General features: G+C 45.0%; 2 protein-coding genes across 2 annotated transcripts in view; both read left to right on the top strand.

Moving 5' to 3' along the window:
• Positions 1-17: 17 nt before the first annotated feature.
• On the top strand, positions 18-19,038 carry LOC129825155 (24-hydroxycholesterol 7-alpha-hydroxylase). The gene is made up of 12 exons (XM_055885014.1): positions 18-281; positions 1,630-1,765; positions 2,288-2,462; positions 3,287-3,436; positions 4,009-4,105; positions 10,821-10,916; positions 11,109-11,199; positions 11,921-12,054; positions 12,178-12,273; positions 13,910-13,998; positions 17,681-17,768; positions 18,412-19,038. The coding sequence occupies exons 1-12, from the start codon at positions 105-107 to the stop codon at positions 18,478-18,480; spliced, it is 1,398 nt and encodes a 465-aa protein (XP_055740989.1). The 5' UTR covers positions 18-104; the 3' UTR covers positions 18,481-19,038.
• Positions 19,039-19,144: 106 nt separating this feature from the next.
• Positions 19,145-21,724, top strand: part of rcan2 (regulator of calcineurin 2) — a 114,668-nt gene continuing 112,088 nt past the window's right edge. Inside the window, exon 1 of the mRNA XM_055885024.1 lies at positions 19,145-20,061. The gene's annotated coding sequence lies outside the window, so the exon portion shown is untranslated. The remainder of the gene's footprint in view (positions 20,062-21,724) is intronic.

Here is a 21,724-nt window from a genome sequence, read left to right as displayed (position 1 = left end):
GGATCAGACTGAGAAAGAGGCCCCGCTCTGGTTGGCTAATCTTCCTTTCATTTCAACACCCGCTTTTGCCTCCGAGCGAGCCCTAGGGGTTTCAGACAGGTGTGATGGACGTTATAACGTTGGTACTGTCTCTGGTTGTCTTGGCTATTTCAGCGCATCTTTTATTTGCGGGAAATTATCCAAATGCTCCACCATGCATTAAAGGATGGATCCCCTGGTTTGGTGTGGCATTCGAGTTTGGGAAATCTCCGCTGACTTTCATATCTCAAGCCAGAGATAAGGTAACAAACATCAGGTGGTTGGGCTTTAGTATATGCTTTTACATCCTCATTTGATGTTTATTCTGAATATTACGTTTTCGACCCTATTACCTAATTGTTTATTTGTTCGAATGCTACAGATATTGACCCACATAATCTCCGAGTTGTGATGGTGTCAACATTTTGTTTGATGTCTGACCTTGTGATATCGATGATAACTAATGTTCGCTTCTGCATCCCTGTGTTATACTTTGTCCACCCCCCCCCCTCTCTCTCTCTCTCTCTCTCTCTCTCTCTCTCTCTCTCTCTCTCTCTCTCTCTCTCTCTCTCTCTCTCTCTCTCTCTCACTCTCTCTCTCTCTCGCTCACTCACACACAAACAATTGTTATTGATCCAACTTAGCTTCGCCAAATTCAGATAGGTCTATCAGATATATGGATAGATGATCATCAGCAGATAATGATGCCATGTGGCTGTGGGACTCTCAAAGTCCAAGGTCTTTGGTCTCTTCAGGAGCTCACCTCAATCTGCTGAACTCTGTGTCACATATGTGTAATTCAACAAACGTGGGTTTTATTGCCACCATTGTAATTGTAGCATTATCTCCCTAATTCATTAACTGCCTATATCAGCTTCAATCAATTGATGCTCCTTCCTAGAAATCATGGGAGAGCACACATGAGCGATAAACCCTGAACCTATACACTCAGTGATGGTAGATTTGCTACACACATGGCTAGTCAAAACGCTAATATTGCCGAAAAAATACATTCAATCAACGAAGGCTGCCACATGCCAAGCTCAGTTCCACTGTAAAGCTAGGAGCAGAATTTTGTGCCAGACTGCCCACGGCCTTCTCAACTTCATCACGGCCTATTGAGTTCACTTAGTAATTTATGTAACTGGGCCTTGGGGAGCTAGTTAGCAGCATGTGCTGACCCTGTTGATGCAAACCGTTGTGCAGGGAAATGACTGCTGTGCCAGGGGTTTTGTTATTTGGAGGGGTGGCCAAGTTGTATGAATGGGGCATTCGAAGTCGCACACTATAGTTATTCAGATAAGCATTCCTGTGATGTAGTGGCAATTTGGTTGTTTTGTTGTTCAGCTGTGTGTTATTACTATGTTGTACTCATGTTTCAACCTGTTTCAACCTGTTTCACTCCCTCCCGTTTTATTGATCTAATTTCAACGTTTATTTAACAAAGTTAATTCTGACAAACGCTGTCAGAATCCCTGATTAGGACTGTTGCTGCCATCAAGTTTTATCCATTTGTTTACACAATCTTGTCCAAAGAGCACTACCAGGTCTGTTTTCTTATCAAGACAAAATTATAATGACTATAAAAATATTACAATTTGTATTTTCCAGTATGGACCTGTCTTCACTGTTGTTGCGGCTGGCAAGCGATTGACCTTTGTGACCCTTCATGAAGACTTTCGCACATTTTTCATGTCCAAAGATGTGGATTTTGAGCAGGCAGTCCAAGAGCCTGTCCATAACACAGGTGGGGTTTTACTGTGTGTGTTACAGTTTCCTGTGCTGAAACGTTAGTTGACTTTGGCCTTCGCTGGTCCACCTGCCGGTGGTTTCAGCCTTCTCCCCATAGGGTCAGATTACTCAGCTGCCACATTTAACATCTGACTGGAAGTGTTTAGAATTTTTGTTGTAGTAGTAAATAATAAAACAAGTTCTCAGTTTTCTCTGTTTTCAAGAGACATTAATGATCGATGGATTCTTGAAAGTGTCTTGCGAGTGTGTACTGAAAGATATATCCCCTCTGTACATTATTCATATTCTATCTACAGGCTCATAATAAATTATGAATAGACTATCTATTGTTTTACACTGATACTGACCAGCTCACTGACTGTTACAATAACAGAAGCTTCAAGCTGAATGGATTCAATTCACTTTACTTCACTTTAGTTATGTCCAAATGGGTTTAAAAGTGGCATGCGGACAACACAGCAACACAATAGAAACATGACCAACAACATAATACAGCAATGTGTTTCTCTCTCTGTAGCTTCCATCAGCAAGGAGAGTTTTTATAAGTTCCACCCAGCATGCAACACTCTGATCAAGGGCCGTCTGACCCCAGGCAATGTGGCTCAGCTGACTGACCACTTGTGTGAAGAGTTCAACGACCACCTGGAGACGCTGGGGGACCAGGGCTCTGGGGGACTCAACGAGCTGGTCAGGTAAACTACAGTGTCCCGGTACCCGATACTGAGTCTCTGACTGTGTATCTGTTCATCCCTTATGGAGAGGAGGGAGAGGTATGGCGAGTGTTCAGTAGGTATGAAACAGGAAAACGTTTAGAAGAACAAGTGGCAGGAGTGCAATATGGATCACTGAAATTGTCTTATTAGGATTGGTGTTAGGTTAACTAGCATTAGAATACGGTAACTGGCTGTGTGTTGAGGTTGTTTTCATAAGGTTGATCAACCCCTGGCATGTGACTGTGTAGTCCTATCCTTCTTTGATGAGTAATATACTATAGGGTGCTGCCAATCCTTTGTCCTGTCCACCACACCTATCGTTCAGGTCTCAGGAGTCATATTTCACAGCTGAAATAATATTACCTTTAGTGGAAGAACTACCTAAACCAGAATTTCTGGACTGACGGACATGACAGGAAGATGAAACAGGACAGGAAGATGAAACATGACAGGAAAGAAAGAATTAGGAAACATGTTAGGAGATAAAGGACTATTATGCACTTCTCACATTTGATTGGCTCATCATGTAACAGCACGGTCTGTTTTGCACTATTACCCTGTATTACACACAACTTTTCACACACGTATATCTCTGGTGACGATCATCACTCAGACAACTCAAGAACCATTTTATGGGGAAAAAGAAAGAAAATGCTGAATTCCTGGTGATGTTACAGTGGTGAGTCTCGCAATGATCTTTTCCCAACGTAATCCCTACACAGCAGTACCTAAAGCCCTCTGACCAGACTGACCATTAGCCTCTATAATAGTCTTTGACTCGTCTCTCCTCTCATGTCTGACAGGGCCGTAATGTACCCTGCTGTGATGAGTAACCTACTGGGGAAGTATAACTCTCCAGGCAGTCCCTTTACCATGGAGCAGTTCAAGGAGAAGTTTGCCATCTACGACGAGGGCTTTGAGTACGGCTCCCAGCTACCAGACATGTTCCTCAGGTCAGTGTGGCACAGGCCTGGTTAGTCTGATAGTTGCTGTCTTCAAACTACTGTAGTAGGCAGGTGAATGGAGTGGGATATACATTTCATTGTGTATGTGTACATTGCTTAGGTGTAACATAAGACAATATAGATTGGACCAATACACTGTATATTTATATTGGACCTCGGTCCTGGCTAATATTAGTTTGTTCACATGAAAAAATAAACCAATGAACCAAATTATCCCACTGTTATGGAAGCAGTATAGAGTTTATTTACTAAGGACTACACGCTTAAAGCAAATCCCAGGAAATTAAGGGCAAAACCTTTGTGTTGAGATGTACTGTATAGTTGGCCTATCTAAGAATAAACAAGACAGTCTGACCAGACTGTTGATTTAAGTTAAAAGCTACCTTTATTGACATAGTGTGGATGTGATACTCATGTGAGGGTAGGGTACAAGGTAGCTTTGGAAAGCAAGCCTTCAGTAGTCGAGTAAATGAGACAGGATTTTGGAAGGCTGGCCATGTGAGATTAGGCACAAGGCTACAGCACTGTCTGTTTTCTAAATAGTTGTATTTTTGGGGCAGGGAATGGGCCAGTTCCAAATGCTGGCTTCTGTCTCTATTGGGGAACATGGTGGTCAAAGCAGAGGATGACGAGACATCCAGTGAATCAGGCAACAGGGTGAGTCCTATCTTTGAATAGAGAACAATACCGTTTTAAATGCTCGATCATTGTACTATGATTATATTGAATGGATGATTAATTTGCATATTGGACATTTGACATTTTGACATTGACTCGAGTCTCATAACTCAACAGTTGGTGTCTGACATTGTCATTTTATTTTAATCATTTCGCCAAGGTTGTCTCCTGTAGATGGATGTAATGATAATTCTTTATGGGACGAGATGTACTTTTTACCCACCTTGGCAGTTGTCCCAGTTAGGATATGAATCATATTGTCACTCATTCGTTATCAGCCCTAAAGATTCTCTATATATCATCTTGATAAAGGCTTCTGATTGATGAACGGTCATTGGACCAGGCGAAACCTTTAAAATGAGCATCCTGATTCCAGAACAGCACCTGTACCAGCCAGCTAAGATTGATCTTACTGATGTTCCTGGCCTGCATACTGGTGTTCTAACTTCTAGTTAGTGCAATATTTGGCTCTTTTGTCACAGGTTAGAGGTCATCATGGAGTGTTATCCCTGAGGGTGCCACTGGAGGGCATCCTTATGTTTCTAGTGTCCAGGTGAGCCTGATTGGGATTATTGGGTTCACCTGGTTTAGGACTATATAGGTTCCTCTATGGAACTGGGCCGGTTGCTCAGGTCTCTTGTCTTGTACTCATGTGCACTTGCTTTTCCTGTGAATACTTCAGTAAACATTCTGGATTTACCCTCACCTCTGCCTGCTGTGTTTCTCTGCGCCTGGGTCCGAGTTCGTACTAGAGTTATTGTCACAGTAGACCTGAGACAAAAATGGACCCAGCAGAGATTTCTCCGTCATCCGAGGGACATTCCGAGCTCCACCACCTGCGGTCGGCTCTCACTCACCATGGAGCTGTGATTGGTCGCCATGAGGCGCGGCTGAAGACATCGTCGGAGGATTTAGGAACTCTTGTGTTCACTCTGCAGACCAGACAGACGGGAGCAACGGTTGCTGCACCCGTGGTGGTTCCTAACCCTCCACTTTCTACAAGTTCATCATCTCCCTCCCTTCGGGAGCCTCATCTCCCGGCACCGGAGCGCTATGAGGGGCATCCTGGGAGGTGTCGTGGGTTCCTGCTCTAATGTTCGCTGGTCTTTGAGCTGCAGGCATCAACGTTTCCCGCCGAGCGTTCCAGAGTGGCATATGTCATCGCCTTGCTCTCAGGATGGGCTCTAGCCCGATTACGTCCTGATTACACCATTGATTTTCGGACGTTCGCTGCTGAGAGCAGTTGGAATACAGAGGCACTTCACTCAGTCTTTCTGAACAGACTCAGCGAGGTTCTCAAGGATGAACTGGCTTCCCAGGACAACCCTGACACTCTGGAGGAGCTTATCGTTCTGGCCATCCGGATTGACAACCGGCTTCGGGAATGTCGTCATGAGAGGACGGAAGGATTCCGAGTTGGTTCCAGTGTTTCTTGCTCCGGTAAGGGAGGCGATTATTCATTTGGGCCATTGCCATATGCTGGGCCTGCTGGTCCGATATCCTGTCATAGTTCTCAATTTGGCTCTGGTTCCCCATCATATCCTTCAGAGGAGCCGGGGCAATTGGAACGCACAAGACTTTCCGTTATGGAGAGAAGGCGCAGGATTAACGAGCAACGTTGCCTTTACTGTGGACAGTCTGGACATTTCCGGGCCTCCTGTCCCGAGCTGACGGGAGAACGGGATGACCCGTCAGTAAACGGGAGAATACTGGGGAGTCAGATAGTCTCCAGCTGCCGACACGGCACGCACCTTGCTTCCGGCCAATCTGCGGTGGGACAATGGGCAGTTGGACATTTCTGCTTTCATAGACTCTGGGGCTACCGGCTGTTTTCTGGATTGCACATTAGCTCGCCAACAGAGGCTGCCACTCACTGTGCTGGACACTCCATTGTCGGTCACTGCACTGGATGGTCAACCCCTAGCGTCTGGGAAGGTGAAGCAACTCACCATGCCTATTCAGCTACGAGTTCTGGATTGACCATGTGGAGCTTATCCAGTTTCATCTGGTGAACTCGCCTGAGCTTCCCCTGGTTCTTGGACATCTGTGGCTTTCCACCCATAATCCTCAGATTGACTGGCCTTTGGGAGAGTTCTGAGATGGAATCCTTCATGCCATTTTACCTGCCAGCAACTCTCTCCAGACCTTTCTGGTCCTGCTTGTCTGGAGACTTCCGACTCTCCTGTTCCTCCAGCTGGGAGTGACAAGCCTGATCTTTCCTGCGCACCTCGGGATTACTGGGATTTGGGTCAGGCCTTCAGCAAACAAAGGGCCAGCAAATTACCTCACAGGCCCTACGATTGTGCTATCAACCTCCTGCGTCCAGGCCAGATGGTGTGACTTCCGGTGCCGACAGAGATGGCCGTCTCGCTTCGCGTTCCTAGGAAACTATGCAGTATTTTGTTTTTTTACGTGTTATTTCTTACATTGGTACCCCAGGTAATCTTAGGTTTTATTACATACAGTCGGGAGGAACTACTGAATATAAGAGCAACGTCAACTCACCATCATTACGACCAGGAATATGACTTTCCCGAAGCGGATCCTGTGTTTTGCCTTCCACCCAGGACAATGGATCTGATCCCAGCCGGCGAACCTAAACAACTTCGCCGTAAAAGGGGGAAACGAAGCGGTCTTCTGGTCAGGCTCCGGAGACGGGCACATCGCGCAGCACTCCCTAGCATACTACTCACCAATGTCCAGTCTCTTGACAACAAGGTTGATGAAATCCAAGCATGGGTTGCATCAGAGACATCAGAGACTGTAACGTTCTTTGCTTCACGGAAACATGGCTCACTCGAGAGACGCTATCGGAGTCGGTGCAGCCAGCTGGTTTCTTCACGCATCGCGCCGACAGAAACAAGCATCTTTCTGGTAAGAAGAGGGGCGGGGGGTATGCCTTATGATTAACCACACGTGGTGTGATCATAATAACATACAGGAACTCAAGTCCTTCTGTTCACCTGACTTAGAATTCCTCACAATCAAATGTCGACCGCATTATCTACCAAGGGAATTCTCTTCGATTATAATCACAGCCGTATATATTCCCCCCCAAGCAGACACATCAATGGCCCTGAACAAACTTTATTTGACTCTATGTAAACTGGAAACCACATATCCTGAGGCGGAATTCATTGTAGCTGGGGATTTTAACAAGGCTAATCTGAAAACAAGACTCCCTAAATTCTATCAGCATATCGATTGCGCAACCAGGGCTGGTAAAACCCTGGATCATTGTTATTCTAACTTTCGCGACGCATATAAGGCCCTCCCTCACCCTCCTTTCGGAAAAGCTGACCACGACTCCATTTTGTTGCTTCCAGCCTACAGACAGAAACTAAAACAAGAAGCTCCCGCACTCAGGTCTGTTCAATGCTGGTCCGACCAATCTGATTCCACGCTTCAAGACTGCTTCGATCACGTGGATTGGGATATGTTCCGCATTGCGTCCAACAACAACATTGACGAATACGCTGATTCGGTGAGCGAGTTCATTAGAAAGTGCATCGGCGAAGTCATACCCACAGCAACTATTAAAACATTCCCAAACCAGAAACCGTGGATTGTTGGCAGCATTCGCTCGAAACTGAAAGCGCGAACCACTGCTTTTAACCAGGGCAAGGTGACCGGAAACATGACCAAATACAAACAGTGTAGCTATTCCCTCAGCAAATCAAACAAGCTAAGCATCAGTATAGAGACAAAGAAGAGTTGCAATTCAACGGCTCAGACACAAGAGGTATGTGGCAGGGTCTACAGTCAATCACGGATTACAAAAAGTAAACCAGCCCCGTTGCGGACCAGGATGTCTTGCTCCCAGACAGACTATATAACTTCTTTGCTCGCTTTGAGGACAATACAGTGCCACTGATACGGCCCGCTACCAAAACCTGAGGACTCTCCTTCACTGCAGCCAACGTGAGTAAAACATTTAAACGTGTTAACCCTCGCAAGGCTGCAGGCACAGACGGCATCCCCAGCCGCGTCCTCAGAGCATGCGCAGACCAGCTGGCTGGTGTGTTTACGTACATATTCAATTAATCCTTATCTCAGTCTGCTGTTCCCACATGCTTCAAGAGGGCCACCATTGTTCCTGTTTCCAAGAAAGGTAAGGTAACTGAGCTAAACGACTACCGCCCCGTAGCACTCACTTCCGTCATCATGAAGTGCTTTGAGAGACTAGTCAAGGACCATATCACCTCCACCCTACCTGACACCCTAGACCCACTCCAATTTGCTTACCGCCCCAATAGGTCCACAGACGACGCAATCGCAACCATACTGCACACTGCCCTAACCCATCTGGACAAGAGGAATACCTATGTGAGAATGTTGTTCATCGACTACAGCTCAGCATTTAACACCATAGTACCCTCCAAACTCGTCATCAAGCTCGAGACCCTGGGTCTCGACCCCGCCCTGTGCAACTGGGTACTAGACTTCCTGACGGGCCGCCCCCAGGTGGTGAGGGTAGGTAACAACATCTCCACCCTGCTGATCCTCAACACTGGGGCCCCACAAGGGTGCATTCTGAGCCCTCTCCTGTACTCCCTGTTCACCCACGACTGCGTGGCCATGCACGCCTCCAACTCAATCATCAAGTTTGCGGACGACACTACAGTGTTAGGCTTGATTACCAACAACACCAACGGCCTACAGGGAGGAGGTGAGGGCCATAGGAGTGTGGTGTCAGGAAAATAACCTCACACACAACGTCAACAAAACAAAGGAGATGATTGTGGACTTCAGGAAACAGCAGGGGGAGCACCCCCCTATCCACATCGAAGGGACAGTAGTGGAGAGGGTAGTATGTTTTAAGTTCCTCGGCTTACACATCACGGACAAACTGAATTGGTCCACCCACACAGACAGCGTTGTGAAGAAGGCGCAGCAGCGCCTCTTCAACCTCAGAAGGCTGAAGAAATTTGGCTTGTCACCAAAAGCATTCACAAACTTCTACAGATGCACAATCGAGAGCATCCTGTCGGGCTGTATCACCGCCTGGTACGGCAACTGCTCCGCCCACAACCGTAAGGCTCTCCAGAGGGTAGTGAGGTCTGCACAACGCATCACTGGGGGCAAACGACCTGCCCTCCAGGACACCTACACCACCCGATGTCACAGGTAGGCCATAAAGATCATCAAGGACAACAACCACCCGAGCCACTGCCTGTTCACCCCGCTATCATCCAGAAGGCGAGGTCAGAACAGGTGCATCAAAGCAGGGACCGAGAGACTGAAAAACAGCTTCTATCTCAAGGCCACCAGACTGTTAAACAGCCACCACCAACATTGAGTGGCTGCTGCCAACATACTGACTCAACTCCAGCTCACTTTAATAATGGAAATTGATGGAAATTGATCAAAAATGTATCACTAGCCACTTTAAACAATGCCACTTAATATAATGTATATGTGTATACTATACTCTATATCATCTACTGCAACTTGCCATCTTTATGTAATACATGTATCACTAGCCACTTTAAACTATGAACTTTTATGTTTACATACCCTACATTACTCATCTCATATGTATATACTGTACTCGATACCATCTACTGCATCTTGCCTATGCCGTTCTGTACCATCACTCATTCATATATCTTTATGTACATATTCTTTATCCCTTTACACTTGTGTGTATAAGGTAGTAGTTGTAGAATTGTTAGGTTAGATTACTCGTTGGTTATTACTGCATTGTCGGAACTAGAAGCACAAGCATTTCGCTACACTCGCATAACATCTCGCATAACACTCGCATAACATCTGCTAACCATGTGTATGTGACAAATAACATTTGATTTGATTTGATGGTCTGTCTGTCTACTAGGGACCTGCCTCTACGCGTGGAATCTAGTTAGTTGGCACCCCGGTACGTTGGGCAATTCAAAATTCTACGGCGCATCAATCAGTGGCCTACCGTCTTCATCTTCCCCGGTCCAGGAGGGTTCATCCCACCTTCCACATCTCCAGACTTAAGCCCGTGGTTTCCAGTCCCCTGGTTCCGGCCACTCGGCCTCCACCTCGGCCTCGCATGATAGCGGGACAGCCAGCCTACACGGTGCGGCTCATACTCTGCAGCCGTCAGATCCGGCGGGGGACTCAGTATCTTGTGGACTAAGAGGATTACGGCCCTGAGGAACAGTCCTGGGTTCCGGCCCGGGACATTTTGGACCCTGGACTCATTCGGGATTTCCGTCAACGTTCAGCTACCCTTGGTGGAACGTCGGGAGCCGTTCCTTGAGGGGGGGGGGGGGGGGGGATCCTGTCACAGGTTAGAGGTCATCATGGAGTGTTATCCCTGAGGGTGCCACTGGAGGTCATCCTTATGTTTTTAGTGTCCAGGTGAGCCTGATTGGGATTATTGGGTTCACCTGGTTTAGGACTATATAGGTTCCTCTATGGAAATGGGCCGGTTGCTCAGGTCTCTTGTCTTGTACTCATGTGCACTTGCTTTGTTGTTTTTCCTGTGAATACTTCAGTAAACATTCTGGATTTACCCTCACCTCTGCCTGCTGTGTTTCTCTGCGCCTGGGTCCGAGTTCGTACTAGTTATTGTCACATCTTTAATGTATAACGAGTACGATAGATGCCATCGTATAGTGAAATTTCCAAGGGCATGAAATGTATAAAGTCTGTATTTCGCCTAACCTCATTGTAAATGATTGTATGTATGGCATTTTTGCAGACGTTACTGCAACACCTTGTCACCTTAATCACAGATAAATTCCTGCCCAACTATGGATTACTGATGTTATGGGCATCGCTTGCCAATGCAATTCCAGTGAGTAATCTTTACAAATCTTATTACTGATAAGCAGGGGCATCGTTTATATATGAATTAGATTTACGATCGCTACTCTTCACCTTCATCACCTGAGTTTTTAATCTGCCAGATGCTCTAGTTAATTGGCATTTAAATTGGTTTGATTGGAGATATCATAATTATATTTGATATAAAATGTCTTTTGTTTAGATTACCTTCTGGGCTGTAGCCTTCATCTTGTCCAATCCCACAGTTTACCAGACAGCCATGGAGCAGATCAGTGCAGCACTCAAAGACCAAGGTGTGAGCTACACTATGCTATCGCTCCTCTGTTTTATAGCCTCCCACTGACACATGCCCCATTAGCTTCTCTAACCTGCTGTACAGTACGTGAGGTCCTGATGACCTGGAGTAGATTGGGATATGTTGGTGGATGGAGTATTTTACCTTGGTAATGAATGAATGTGCCGTTTGACCGTGTGGTTTTGCTGAGTAAACTTATGGCTGCTTCTAAGAATTCAATGATGTTGTTTTTGGCCCTGGTGTTACCATGACTGGAGATCTTAACACATACAATGGTAGATGAAGCAGTACAGTAATTGTCTCTCCATCTCATTTCGCTCCAGTCTGACAATGTCCCTAAACCTCCAGCAGGTGTCAGCAGTAGCGCAACACTCACCTGGCACACTTTTGAAGGCAGAAGTCCTGTTTCTAGGGAGTGATGATGATTATGCTCAGTGGTTTCAGTAATCTGAGAAGACTATATTCATGACATAGTAATTAAGTGAATTTTCAACAATCGGCCCCTTTGAGACTTTCAATTATACTTACATATGCATATCTCCTAATGAAATCCCACGGAATCATAATGGGTCTGATATGTAATCATACCAGCTCAGTGATGCATACTGAAACAGCACAAGTTCAGTGGTAGACGGTTGTATCTTTTCAGTAGGTGTGTTTGTGTGTATATCTCACCAAGTGTGTGTGTTCGTTCCACCGTGTGTGTGTGTCCATGACAGACACCAGGAAGACCAAGGTGACCGCTGAAGAGCTGCAACAGATGCCCTATGTGAAGTGGTGCATCCTGGAAGCCATCCGGCTTCGGGCCCCTGGAGCCATCACACGCAGAGTGGTCCGACCCCTCAGGATACAGGTGGGCCTCCTGACCCCCGAAAGACTCTGAAATAAGCTTTCCCTTCAAAGTCAAGCCTTAATTTACATAAATTGTACAGTATATGTAAAGTGGCGTGCATATGTGTGTATTCCTCTCTTCCAGAACTACATCATTCCACCAGGGGACTTGTTAATGGTGTCTCCTTACTGGGCCCATCGGAACCCACATTACTTCCCTGAACCAGAGGAGTTCAAACCGGTAAGTACTAGACTAGACCTACCATATTTACCTTAAATGATATGGGATATTAACCTGATGATGAAGGGGATGCTCTCAAGTCAGTATTTCAACTTGGTGGGGCACAGTAAATACATGGAAAGGTAGTGAGTTGGATATTTTAGGGCACACATAAACCCACCTTAACACACGAGTTGTTGCAGTAGCATGTCTTTTGCATTTTTCATGCCTGTTTCTGTGCGTGTGTGTGTGCGTGTCAGCCTCCCCTGAGAGCCGGGCCGGAGCGTGCGTCAGCTCAGGCTTCCAACAGACGTGTAATGTAAAATGAATGACACTCGGTGGTGGTGGGGTGGGGGACATGACATTTATCACCGCAATGAACCTCCTCCTCTTTTGGTTAGCGTCCCCCTACCTGCAGAGAGAAGAAATGCACTTGTATCTTCAACAGGAGTGCATTCCCGGGTCACGGACTATGTCTCCCTCATTCTTCTCTCTTAAAAACAGACTAAATATTTGAAGCCCCACATGCCTACGCTGCTGCAGTATAAATGGACTTTGAGAGCATTGGCAAATAATGTTATTTCTCCTCCTGCTTCAACAGTGCGGATGAGGGTGCTTGAAAACCAGGGCACGTATTTAGCCGCTTGACATATACCCGGAAAGGAGAGCTTTATTTTTGTTTCTGTGACATGGAGGAGTAGGTCAAAGGTCTGGGCTGTGAGGTAAACTGCAGCAGTGGTCAGAGACTGCAGGCGATTTAGTGAGTCAATGCCTTCTATCATCTTCAGTGAGGTTGGTATCTTTTGCTATGACAGGGGTTGAGTGAATAACCTATAGTAGCCACTTGGTCTATACAATAGTCTATGGTTTGTGGTGCATAATGCTATGTAATAACCGCTAACTCCAGGTTAGTAACAGTAGCCTTTCTATGTCACGTTGAATAAATGGAGACAGGCGCAGGAATTAGTAATAGGGGGGTTTGATACTCCACCCAAAATATACAACATGCCATGAAAAGGCACGGGGACGAAGCCCAAAACTAACATGTATACAAAAACACAGGGGTGTAACCCAAACAACAGAGTGAGGTTAAACCTCTAATAAATATACGGAACGAGACCCATAATAACGAGTACACAATACACGCAGCACGAAAGCCAAAACAACAGAGCACAGGTACTCACAAGACCAATGGACATGGAACAATAACAAGACCAACGGACATGGAACAATAACAGACAATGGTGAACAGAGGGCACATGAATACAATTACCAATCAGGGGAAATGGGAACCAGGTGTGTGTAATGAAACAGTTCAGTGACGCCTAGAGGCCGGTGATGTAGACCTCCGGAACTGGTGCACGGAATGAGCAGCAGTACCGGGGGAATCCGTGACATTCTAGTATTTTCTTATGACACACTGTGAAATTGGTGGGCAGTTGCACTTTGGAACACGACTTCCAATCTATAAGTACAGCAGAGAATCATTCAGATGGTTTGAAATGACTGGTTGAAATCCATTTACTGCTCACAATGTAAAATGAAAACGTTCAAAGCAAGCCAAACTTCCCTGTTCATGTGGTTTAAAATAGTATTGCTTGAAGCCCTTTTCTAGGATATAAATAAAGCTGAAATAAAATCTCTTCTCTTCCCACAGGAACGATGGGAGAAGGCAGATTTAGTAAAGAATGTCTTCTTGGAAGGGTTTGTGGCATTTGGAGGAGGCCGAAACCAGTGCCCAGGAAGGTTAGAAAAACAGACATGTTTTTTTCTTCAGAACACACACTAGACTATTCCCCCCTATCTGGGATACCTACTGCAGCCCTCATCCTCCACATACAACACCCATTCTGCCAGTCACAGTCTGTTAAAGGGCCCCAAAGCACACACGTCCCTGGGTCGCTCGTCTTTTCAGTTCACTGCAGCGAGCGACTGGAATGTGCTGCAAAAAACACTCAAACTGGACCGTTTTATCTCCATCTCTTCATTCAAAGACTCAATCACGGACACTCTCGCTGCTTTGCGTGATGTATTGTTGTCTCTACCTTTCTTGCCCTTTGTGCTGTTTGTGCCCAATAATGTTTGTACCAAGTTTTGTGCTGCTACCATGTTGTACTGCTGCCATGTTGTGTTGCTACCATGTTGTTGTCATGTTGTGTTGCTACCATGTTGTTGTCATGTTGTGTTGCTACCATGTTGTTGTCATGTTGTGTTGCTACCATGTTGTTGTCATGTTGTGTTGCTACCATGTTGTTGTCATGTTGTGTTGCTACCATGTTGTTGTCATGTTGTGTTGCTACCATGTTGTTGTCATGTTGTGTTGCTACCATGTTGTTGTCATGTTGTGTTGCTACCATGTTGTCGTCATGTTGTGTTGCTACCATGTTGTTGTCATGTTGTGTTGCTACCATGTTGTTGTCATGTTGTGTTGCTACCATGTTGTCGTCATGTTGTGTTGCTACCATGTTGTTGTCATGTTGTGTTGCTACCATGTTGTTGTCGTCATGTTGTGCTGCTACCATCATGTGCTGCTACCATGTTGTTGTTGTGTTACTACCATACTGTGTTTTCATGTGTTGCTGCCATGCTATGTTGTTGTCTTAGGTCTCTCTTTATGTAGTGTGTCTCTTGCCGTGATGTGTGTTTTGTCCTATATTTTTATTTTAAATCCCAGCCCCCGTCCCCGCAGGAGGCTTTTTGCCTTTTTAGTAGGCTATCATTGTAAATAAGAATTTGTTCATAACTAACTTGCCTAGTTAAATCAAAGTTATATATAAATAGTAGCTACTACCATCATGCTGGTATCCATTCTCTTGCAAATCCAGCTAAGTAGAATTGAATCTGTCAAAAACAATGAATAAGGCTTTGTGTTGGCGCCAAATTGGCATTTAGAGGTATCGTATTGGATATGGCTTCCATGTATGATTTTGGGGGCGTTTTATATTTTTTGCTGACTATTCTAGCCCTATTTTGCACCAGTAAAATAAGCATTGATAGCTATTTGTGAAGATCGATATACCACAGGCATATTATGTGGGTACTACAGTATTATTGCTGGTGTCTTACCCTGTCCTCCAGCCTCCTGCTGTGTCTGTCACTGTCTCTGGGGAGGTGGCTAGCTTGGGGCTCTGGGTTTGTATAGTTTGTATGGCTGTGCTGCGCTTTTGCCCCTGAATGTCAACCCTCTGGTCCTCTGGGGCCCTGACTGGGACATCAGTGGTGGTCCAGAGCGGCCGGGTGCGGCCAGGGGGGCGGTGTGACGTAAGCAGGGAAAAGATCAGGGCATGTTCCCAGCTGCACAGCAGGATCAAAGACACAGGCGTACTGTAGAGTGGGACTGACCTGTGACCCCTTTCTCTAGGACACACACAGACATAGTCATAACCTATGCATATTCAGACATGCTGAAAGAAATGGCAATGAAATGGCAATGACTTATCTGCCGTCCTTGAATATGTGCCTCTGTATTAACTCAAACAGAGAAAGTATGCTTTGTCAGTTGCACTGAGCAGACAGGCTACAAAGTAAGCCTTTGCGTTGGCCCACTAGCGCTCACTCACCACTGAGTCTTATTGTCATGCTAGAGCTAGCATCCTGCATCTCAGTGGTTAATTCACACAGGAGGCCGCTCAAATGATCACAGCCAGGGTACAGTGGTGGGAGGAGGGAGGGGAGAGGCACAGAAATAACTATGGAGAGCATGCCGTGTATGACACTCCCATATTTCATTCTTCCCATCCACCAATCCAGTCTAGTTTGATTTGGATGATTTTAGGAGATTGGCCTTGTGTCTGCGTCACTGACACAATACCCCGGTATGACTCACAGCAGTCACAGGGTGCAACTGAAGCAGTCTTCCAGGTTATGATCACTGATAAAGACCAGCACACAGCTTTTTCTTAAGGTCTCTACTGTTATTCTCTTTACTTCTGTCCTTTTCCCTAAAGCCCTGTTTGTTTTTCTCTCTCACTCTCTTTCCATCTCTCTCTCACTATCCCTTCGGTCTTTCTCACTCTCTTTCCATCTCTCTCTCGCTCTCCCTTCTGTCTTTCTCACTCTCTTTCCATCTCTCTCTCGCTCTCCCTTCTGTCTTTCTCACTCTCTTTCCATCTCTCTCTCGCTCTCCCTTCTGTCTCTCTCACTCTCTTTCCATCTCTCTCTCGCTCTCCCTTCTGTCTCTCTCACTCTCTTTCCATCTCTCTCTCGCTCTCCCTTCTGTCTCTCTCACTCTCTTTCCATCTCTCTCTCTCGCTATCCCTTCTGTCTCTCTCACTCTCTTTCCATCTCTCTCTCGCTATCCCTTCTGTCTTTCTCACTCTCTTTCCATCTCTCTCTCGCTCTCCCTTCTGTCTTTCTCACTCTCTTTCCATCTCTCTCTCGCTCTCCCTTCTGTCTCTCACTCTCTTTCCATCTCTCTCTCGCTATCCCTTCTGTCTCTCTCACTCTCTTTCCATCTCTCTCTCGCTATCCCTTCTGTCTCTCTCACTCTCTTTCCATCTCTCTCTCGCTATCCCTTCTGTCTCTCTCACTCTCTTTCCATCTCTCTCTCGCTCTCCCTTCTGTCTTTCTCACTCTCTTTCCATCTCTCTCTCGCTCTCCCTTCTGTCTTTCTCACTCTCTTTCCATCTCTCTCTCGCTCTCCCTTCTGTCTTTCTCACTCTCTTTCCATCTCTCTCTCGCTCTCCCTTCTGTCTCTCTCACTCTCTTTCCATCTCTCTCTCGCTCTCCCTTCTGTCTTTCTCACTCTCTTTCCATCTCTCTCTCGCTCTCCCTTCTGTCTTTCTCACTCTCTTTCCATCTCTCTCTCGCTCTCCCTTCTGTCTTTCTCACTATCTTTCCATCTCTCTCTCGCTCTCCCTTCTGTCTCTCTCACTCTCTTTCCATCTCTCTCTCGCTCTCCCTTCTGTCTCTCTCACTCTCTTTCCATCTCTCTCTCGCTCTCCCTTCTGTCTCTCTCACTCTCTTTCCATCTCTCTCTCGCTCTCCCTTCTGTCTCTCTCACTCTCTTTCCATCTCTCTCTCGCTATCCCTTCTGTCTTTCTCACTCTCTTGTCGGAGCACTCTGCTGTTTCAGCAGTGAATGTAGGAGAGGTAAAATGACACATTGGAATCAAACAAGAGCACCAGTTCCTACACCTTTCATGTCCTCTCTTCTTGTGACAGCTCTGGGTTAGCCGGGAATGGCACCTCCATTGTGTCTGATAACCTGCTGAAATGCTAACAAAGATAGTGCCTCAAAGGAGAGAGTCTCTCAGTAAGAGAGACAGATGAAAAGGATGACTGGATCCTATCCCATTACCTTGAGTGTATGTTAGTTTCTCTGTGTCTGAGATTACTGTTGTGTGTGTTAGGTTAGTTTGATATCACCAGTTGTTTGTTTTTTGGAGAAGTAAACATGTTAATCATGTGTTTTTAATTGTATCAACAGGTGGTATGCCATAATGGAACTCCACATGTTTGCTGCCTTGATTCTCTTCAAGTATGATGTCACTCTCATGGACCCGTTGCCTAAACCTGTAAGTTTGGAAACCACTTTCTCATTTTATGGGACTTTGAAAACATACATTAATTTAAATACTAATATTGAAGTATCTAAAGTTAAATACTGTAGTGTACTGTAAGGGAAATGTTAATGTTTGTGTTTTTCTTATAACTAATTTCTGTTCTATTCATGTGCTGTTCTATAAATCAATTTCTGTGTTCATGCAAGTGGTTGACTGAACAAATCCTCACATCAGTAGCAGCAATTTGGCAGTACACCCATACCTTGTTTTGAGAACAAACAAAAGATATCTCACTTTCAAGGTCTCAGCTTAGAGAGAAGAAGCCTCTTGAGATGTTAGTCGGTCACATGTTATGAACCAGTATTGGTCGGTCACATGAATGAGACAAAACGGTAATGATGAATTAATTACGCTAAATCATGCAAACATAACTTGTCTGTGTACAGCTGTATATAAGACAACTGCTGGGTCTGCCCGGGTAGAGCTCCTGATTGACATGTGTACTATGGTCCATTGAGTTGGTTGGAACCTCTCCAGCACGCTGACAAATAAACAATGATTAATTTAACATTGACTATGAATGTCCCTGTGTAAGAATTTCCATGACAGTATCACTACCAATTACTTTATGTCTATAATTTTCTACTCTCCCCAGAGCAATCTCCATCTGGTAGGGACCCAACAGCCTGAGACTCCCTGCACAGTGCAGTACAGACACCGGTAGAGCTGACCTGCCCTGCCAAGCAATGCCACACAAGGGCACTGTGCTCTACAGTCCTGTCCAAACACCTGCCAAATAGTTTTTTATCAATGGAGCCACTTTCAGGAAGTTATTTAAAGAGCTTAGTTAAAAAAGTTGTATATTTTAAAGAACTTATCTAGAACTTATATAATGATACTACTTCTGAAAATGCAGGAGATGGTGGAACCGTTTTCAAATGAATTGGTCTTTCCCTTTTTATTATTTTTACCCAACCAACAGTGTTTCTAACCGTACATTCCCTTCCTGCCCAGTCCAACAGCTGATTATGGATTTGTACAGACATTGATCAGTATTTTGTGATGTAATAGAATATAATCTGATAGATTCTGACCCATACAGAAAATATTCACTGCACGTGGCATCAGTATGAAACCTGTATTGTATTTATGCACTATTATTACTATGTACTGACCATTTTATATATGGCATCATACCTCACTTTATGAACAAAGTCTGAGGTTGCTTTGCCTCAATATAGGCCTACTAGATCTGGCTTGTCTTAATAAAGGGTTAAATGAAGGCAGTGATATTTTTACACCATATAATGTAGCCTTAAGATTGTCGCTTAATTCTACTGGTATAGACCATCTCAAGGCCAGCCTGCTCTTAGATGCCCAAAACAAATACAAACTATTCTGAAGTGTGGAATCAGTGTGCACACATATTGATGCAACTGTAGCCTAGTACAAAGGAATGTTGATCGATCGGTCCCTGAGATTGTCAGTGATGGCCATTAGTGTACAGTGGTCTATTTGAATAGGTATGGATTGTCCGATCACAGGTTTAGACTTGTTTACAAGAGGAAATATGTCTGCCTAATGAAATGGTCTTATTGATGTGCGAGAACAGTGCTGAAAATGGAGGTTGATTAAGGTTAGAAAGTTAGGCTACTGGACACACTTGAATGTTTTGTTTTTTATTCATCAATTATTGATAGCCTGTGTTCATTCATGCACTCATTAAATGCACTGACAGTCTTTGGTTATACATTTCAAAATGGTGATGCACATGCTCAAAGGGCTAAAATATTCCCAGACAACAGACGTTTATAAATGATACCGATCATCAATTTAGGCTACCTGAGCAAACTGAGAGACGTGCTTAGGAATCTGTCAAAAATGCACATTATTTGCGTAACCTATCATGACTGCAATAAATTGTCGTAACACATGTTTGATTTGATTCGATATGAAGCCAGAAAACAGCCGCCCGCAAGGACGGCTACCTGCTGAAAGCACAGCAACATCCATCCCGAAGGCTCGCCAAAGCTCTGACGTAGTCTCCACCTTTGTTAAATTGACACTCCGCTCTCTGGTAGACTATTGGTCAAAGAATGCCCCCTGTGGACATAGCTGTATTTCATTACTGGGTAACAAACATCATTTGGATGCCGGAGGACAGTCATTGGTGAGTCAAACTGTCTGCAAAAACGTCAGGAGATTATCGGCGCGCAGCTGGGATGCAAGGTTGATTCACAAAGAAGAGTGAGGAGGTAGAGAGACAACGCCGAAGACACCACAGTCGGACCGAATCGCCGCACAGGTAGAGAGAGAAGCGATGGCGACTCGGGTTTCGCATATCGCGTTTCTATGTGGAACATTGACAGTAGCCTAATGCAAACAAGTGTGTCGCTTGCGTTGCATTGAAGTTGTTGGGTGTGTAGGGTAGTGTCAGCGGGTGGGAAAGTGCTCTAACTTGCAAGCGAATGACTTTCACCGAGACTTGAATAGAGGTTACAATGGGATTTTGTTTAGCGGCGATGATGGAATTGTCCTGTCCCCCAAAATAGGCAGATTTTAGGCTAACGTAAACTATATGATTTTCTTTAAATGTATTTAGTTTAGCCATCCATTTATGTTGCCTGGTAATTTAGAGGTTATGTAGCCTACCTCCTTTCCCCCAATGTAACCCATATGACGTTTTAGTGACATTGACAGTTTCTGAGACCGAAATACCAGCTGTCAACGCAACGCGTCTCTTTGAACATCATGACAGCCACTCTTGACTTTACAAGCAGTTTAGAAAACCTCCAAATAATTGTCTGTTCATCTTGAATTATTGTTCAACATCCTACTGGAAAAGTAGGCTATATGTAGCCAATAGATGTATAGCATATTGATAGATTGTATAAGACCTGAGGTAGGCTATCGGGTGTGAGGTATGATTCAGTTGTTTCCACTATTCTTCCCCATGAGAAAGTTGTGTTGTTCCGACAGCCAAAGAGCGGTCCCTCCAGACATTCTCCCTCTGACACCAACAGGTTGCTATTGGTTAAACCTCTGCAGATATGACTCATTGAAAGTCTGAATGAATATGCCTGCCTCATATTGCTGCTTCCTTGTGGGGATACATATGATTGATCTAGCTGTTGCATAGACTGTCAGTAACTAGCTGAGAATTCTTCTCGACTCCACGAAGCTGAGAATTATCAGCTAGTCGGTAACTACATGGTTACATTCATGATTACATTCAGTAAGCAATATTGCATGCCACTTTTTATAAACTGGGGTGGTTCGAGCCATGAATGCTATTTGGCTGACAGCAATGGTATATCAGACCATATACTACGGGTATGACAACATTTATTTTTACTGGTCTAGTTATGTCGGTAACCAGTTTATAATAGCAATAAGGCACCTCGGGGTTTGTAATATATGGCCAATATACCACGGCTAAGGGCTGTGACCAGGCACTCTGTGATGCGTGTTGCCTAAGAACAGCCCTTAGCCGTGGTATATTGGCCATATACCACACCTCCTCGGGTCTTATTGCTTAATTATAGCATTGTAACAATTGTAGCCTACATGTTTTTCCTTTGTACCATCAATCATATCAAGGTATGTTAGTAACTTCTTCATCAGATGATTTTATGAACAAAATGTTATCATTATCAAGCCATATGGTGCCAGCTGCATCACCACCACTACCATCCATCTTTCACGCTCTCTCACTCACTCAATCACTCACTCTCTCACTCACTCTTTCTCTCTCTCACACACTCTCTCTCACACTCTCTCTCTCTTTCACTCTCTCTCTCTCTCTCTCTTTCTCTCTCTCACACACTCTCTCTCACACTCTCTCTCTCTTTCTCTCTGTCTCTCTCTGTCTCTCTCTCTCTCTCTCTCTCTCTCTCTTTCTCTCTCTCACACACTCTCTCACTTTCTCTCTCTCTCTCTCTTTCACTCTCTCTCTCTCTCTCTCTCTC

The sequence above is a fragment of the Salvelinus fontinalis genome, chromosome 27 (genome assembly GCF_029448725.1).
Source record: "Salvelinus fontinalis isolate EN_2023a chromosome 27, ASM2944872v1, whole genome shotgun sequence".
Lineage (NCBI taxonomy): Eukaryota > Metazoa > Chordata > Actinopteri > Salmoniformes > Salmonidae > Salvelinus > Salvelinus fontinalis.
Note: the sequence above shows the minus strand (reverse complement) of the source record. Positions and strands in the feature narration are given on the sequence as shown.